The 5,259-nt window shown below is 40.4% G+C and overlaps 1 protein-coding gene across 1 annotated transcript in view; it reads left to right on the top strand.

Moving 5' to 3' along the window:
* The window catches only part of RNF180 (ring finger protein 180), a 76,057-nt gene that overhangs the window by 48,703 nt on the left and 22,095 nt on the right, over positions 1–5,259 (top strand). Inside the window, exon 4 of the mRNA XM_035900177.1 lies at positions 2,074–2,299. Within this exon, the coding sequence (XP_035756070.1) occupies positions 2,074–2,299 (226 nt within the window). The remainder of the gene's footprint in view (positions 1–2,073; positions 2,300–5,259) is intronic.

Here is a 5,259-nt window from a genome sequence, read left to right as displayed (position 1 = left end):
TCTCAGCCTTTTCCTCATCTTTAGTGGTAATGTTCCCCCTTTCATCCACTAGAGGATGGAGGTTCTCCCTGGCTCTCTTTTTGCTGTTAACGCATTTATAAAAACTTATCCCTTACAACAGTGGCCAGGTTGAGTTCTAGTTGGGCTTTTGCTTTTCTAATTCCCTCTCTGCATGACCTGACAAGATCCCTGTACTCTTCTTGGGTTGCCTGCCCCTTCTTCCAGAGCTGGTAAGCTCTCCTTTTTTTCCTGAGTCTCAGTAGTAGACCTCTATCCAGCCAGGCCAGTTGTCTTCCCCGCCGATTTGCCTTACAGCACATGGGGACAGCCTGCTCCTGTGCCTTTAAGACTTCTTCCTTGAAGAATACCCAGCCTTCTTGGAACCCTTTGCCCTTCAGGACTGTCTCCCAAGGGACTCTCCCAATCAGCGTTCTGAACAGGCCAAAGTCTGCCCTCTGGAAGTCCATGGTGGCGGTTTTGCTGACCCCCTTCCTTAACTCACCAAAAATCGAAAACTACCATTTCATGATCACTAAGGACTGAGTCAGACTGGCAGGATGAGTGCTTATCCAGAACCGATACATTCTGTAAATACTCTGCTCTGTATTTTTAAATGCATTCCACAGTACCCATACTGTTAGGGCTTATTCATTATTTGCAGTGTTCAGTATCCCAGGTAGAAGAGGACTGACTATAATGAGAGATGACAGAAATCCAAACGAGTAAGCTGTACATGCAATCATCTGTGAAACAGATCTAGAGACTCCCATCTCTACAGTAGGCACAAAATAACAATTGTCATTAATATTTGGTATACCAGTATCAGGCAGTATCATTGGCCATGGCCAATGAGTGTCAAAAGTGGCCTGTTAATATACAGGTAGTGGGTATGCAAATTAGATGCAAATCAAGCAGCTGCTCTAGGACAGACTAGTATTTATTGGGTAGAAATGCATCAACAGGTGTGCTTAATGTCAGTAATAGGTGTCTGGAAGGACTTGCAGGACTAGCATTGGAGGACTAGCAAAGAGCAGTGGTTGAGTAAGGGACATGAGGGTATTAAGTACGGATACTAGAGCTTGCAAGAAATCACTGATGCTACCAGGCAGTTTAGAATTAAGACACTTGATCACTAGCAAGGATTAGGAGTTTAGAACAAGGGCATGAGAGAAGAGTTTTGACACTGAGCACTGTCTGACACCCTCCTCTGTCTTGGTTCTGTCCTGGTGGGTCTCTTGGATATTGGGCTATGTTGGGTTCTGTTATCTGTGAAACAGAGATGATGGATAGAGGGGGTAGAGCAAAGTCAACGATGTCTCTCGTGTGGCTCCCATAGAGGTGAAGAAAAATTTTTTTCTTTAAGCCAGAAACCCTGGATGCAATTAGTATAAGGTCTTCAGATTACACCAAAAGGTGTAGTCATGTTAACAAGAGCAAAGCAGGAACTTGGCAATATACACAAGTTGTTACACTCATATGGCCTCTACACCATTGGGTAAGTCCAACTATGTCCCCCTGCAAATATATCAATGCAAGGAAATTTGGAGCATGCATGCTGGCAAAACCAAGCAGTTACCAAAGATGTTAGGGGTTCCTAGACTTCCTACTCTAAGATTTAGATTTTGCATTGTAGTAATAAAGTTGTGGCTTGTTTCAAACTGTGAGTCATGATTCTTGCTGAAATATGCCCTTCACAAATTACCTTCTAAAGGGAGAACAATCCACAGGTTATTTTTAGAGATTTTTGGTTTGTTTTGCCTTTCGTGGAAAAGTAACCAGGTGTTTTGGTAATAGAGTTACAAATTGTTAAAATTTGTTTTAAAAGAAGAAATCTTATCATAGTACAGTTTTACTCAGCCTTTTTGGTTTTGTTATTTCCTTCTTTTACTGTCTCATATGATATTTGTTCTCCTTTCCCACAGAGTGCTTGTTGTGACATTCCTGTCTTACCAGTATCTTTCATCATCTCGTTAAAAGTAACCTGTATTAAAAATTAAGAATATCACCAGCATGTACCAACTTCTTAAGCTCCCAGCTGAGCCATGAAAAGATGTTTTCTTTTTCTTCTTGCAGACTGCAAACGACAACATGCATACAGATGATGAGCATGAACTCAGAGGAGATAAAGAAAGCTACCTCTGTGCAGTGTGCCTGGATGTTTATTTCAATCCTTACATGTGCTATCCATGCCACCACATCTTTTGTGAACCTTGCTTAAGGATGCTTGCCAAAGACAATCCAGCCAGCACTCCATGTCCACTGTGTCGCACTACAATTGCCAGAGTCTTTTTCCAAACAGGTATAAAATTTAAAGTTTTTACAATACAGAAAAATATTTGCAGCTTTCCTTCCTGTATTTCTGGCCTGAAAAAATATATGGTAATATATGGTAAAACCCTGCTAACAAAAAACAGTCATAAAAGAAAGAAAGAATTAATAATTTGCAATGGGCCATACCCAAAATGCATGCAGACCAAAATTTGGTGATGTTAATCCACTGTCAGGTTTTCTTTGCATTTCACTCTTCCTAGGACTATTCCACGCAGGCTTTCTTCAGTGGCAAGAAACTGTTCTGGATCCATATTTTAAATTTTTTTTTTTGAAGTGAAGTTCTGGTATTTTGCATTTCTTTGGTTTCCTCTTGCTAAATAATCACAGACTTCAAATATAATAACCATTTTCTCAAAATATCCTACCAGAAAAGCATTTTTTAAATTACTAACTTAATGACACATGTAAAAAAAGCCCTTTTTTTAGTTTTATGGCTTTAATTTAGCTACAAGTGAAAATAAAGGCTGGCAGAACTATAGACTTCTCCTAACTAATCTTGGTTTTTAATTCTCCTTTCCTGGCCTCTTACACCATCACCTCTAGTGTTTCTGACTTCTAGCAGTAGGAAAACGTGGTGGGTAGAGGGTGTCTGATGTCAGAACTAGTACAGAGATAGAAGAGGGTAAGTACTGCAATAGATGGGATACCTGGAACAGCATGAGTCAGTCTTTTATCCCTGGAGCTTAAAAAGGTAAATTCAAGCACCATGGTTAAAATTGTACCATGATATCTGGAGGTAGGCCCTTTACAGCACTTAGAGTGCTTAAAACTATGCATAGACAGGTCACAAAGTAATGGAGATGACTCAGCTGTGCAGGAGTGTTTGTTTATTTTGGCATGTGGCAGAGATCTTGCAGTGATCCTCTTTAAACTGGGAGAGTGCTGTGATGATGACAGTTTGGGGGTGCTGTGATGATGACGGGTTGGGGATGCAGATTAAAGTATGATTTCACATTGATCAGCAGAGCTGCCCAGCTTCTATTTCTGGTTGTGCACAGACTATCCTCTGCACAGGCACAACTTTGTGTAATTTGATGGCAGACCAGTTCAAGGAACTGATTGGGCTAAATAAGAACTCATTTGGGTGGGAAGGAGGCATTTTTCAGACAAACTAGTTGTCCCAGCGTGGTTCACTGGGGAGCTGCTGGTGGCCAGGGATAGGGACTGACTATTTTAGCACTGCAGCAGAGAAAATGGATGGGAAGCTGCAGCCTGAGCACTCTCAGCACCCTGCCTGGCTGGTGTATAGAGGTTTCAAGCTGTTCTCATTCCATTTGCTTGATGTTTGAGGCTCCTTCGGATTTGATGTACAGATGAAGTGTGTTTCACCAATAGAGAATTACTTAGGGCTATTTAAATTGTTTTAAAAAGCTATTTAACAGATTGGCTGCAGTAAAGTACTACTGGGAGAGCACAAAGAGAGAATGTAGATGCTTGCTAAAATGCATTTGCAAAACTTTTCAACACAGTACTGTCATGTAAGTGAAATATTACCAGGATCATTTGTAGCCTTTGAGTACTTAATATACAAAATGTAAAAATACCTGATGGGAGGGAATGAAGATGAGGGAGGGAGCCAGACTCTTCTCAGTGGTGCCGACGGACAGGGCAAGAGGCAGTGGGCACAAATTGAAACACATGAAATTCCATCTGAACACAAGAAAACACTTCTTTCCTTTGAGGGTGGTCAAACAGGTTGCCCAGAGAGGTGGTAGAGCCTCCATCTGTGGAGATACTCAAAACACAGCTGGACACGCTCCTGCACAACCTGCTGTAGCTGACCCTGCTTGAGTAGGGTGGGTTGGACTAGTTGATCTCAAGACATCCCTTCCAACCTAACCCATTCTGTGAAAATACTAAAAAGGTATGTTGCTTTTTTGAGGAAAAGGATTTGTGTGGCCAATGTGTAAATACAGTGTCATAAGTATGTAAATAGATAGTCTACTGTAAATAGAGAGCTGTTACAGTATATGAGATGTGTTTAGTATTAACAACTTCAGATGAGAGAAATCCATACGGCCTTACAGAGCTATTTGTATATTGCTGTTCGGTACATAGCAATATATGCTTGACTTAGCAATATATTTGAAAGTAGATACACTAAATTTACTTTGGCTTATTATACAGATATTAAGAAAAATATTTTGTCATTTCCCAGTGCATAACATATTAATCAGCTTTTAAATCAACCAAGAAATGTTGATGATGATATCATATGCTTAGGGAAACTAGTAAAATCAACACATTAAGGAAAATGGGTGGTGCCAGACCACTTTAAAGGGTAGTAATTATTTTTTTTTTACTCAGGAGATTTACTAAGCCACTTAAAAGTTAAGCTAAAGTCACCGCTGCTATAGGTTTGTGCAGCCAGCAAGGCAAAGTTGCTAGTATTCTTTACATATTTCTTTAATGCTACAGCTGGGATGTCTTATTTCCCTCACTAAATTATTCTGGATACTTTCTGCAGCTTTCCTTTTGTATTACTGCATTTTATTTTACAAGTATATCTCAAAAAGAAAACATTTAAGTATAATATTCAGCAGTTGACTTTTTAGCTTATATAGTTTTGCAAACCAAACTTCACTGCAACAGAAGAATGCATGTGATATGGCACAAAAAGATGAAGGCTAACAGGTCAATTATCCACGAATTACGAATAAAAAGAGTGCTTAAACCAGAGCTACAAAGCCATATGTGACGCAAGAGGATACTTCCTCTGGCCTATTGCCTTGATCAAGTGAGCCTTTTCCAATGGGTTCCCTGGAGCACGAGTTCCAGTCCAGATAGGTTGCTCTGGTGGTGTCCACTGTGCATTACCCTCTTTCTTAAAAGCCCTTCTCCCATCAGGATAAACTCACACCTGGTCAGATGATAGGGTGCCCAGGATACACCTAAGACAACAGCTTTTGATCTTATTGCAGCAACCCA

The sequence above is a fragment of the Egretta garzetta genome, unplaced genomic scaffold (assembly GCF_000687185.1).
Source record: "Egretta garzetta isolate BGI_Z169 unplaced genomic scaffold, ASM68718v1 scaffold878, whole genome shotgun sequence".
NCBI classification, from domain to species: domain Eukaryota; kingdom Metazoa; phylum Chordata; class Aves; order Pelecaniformes; family Ardeidae; genus Egretta; species Egretta garzetta.
This window is presented reverse-complemented; position numbering and strand designations above follow the sequence as displayed.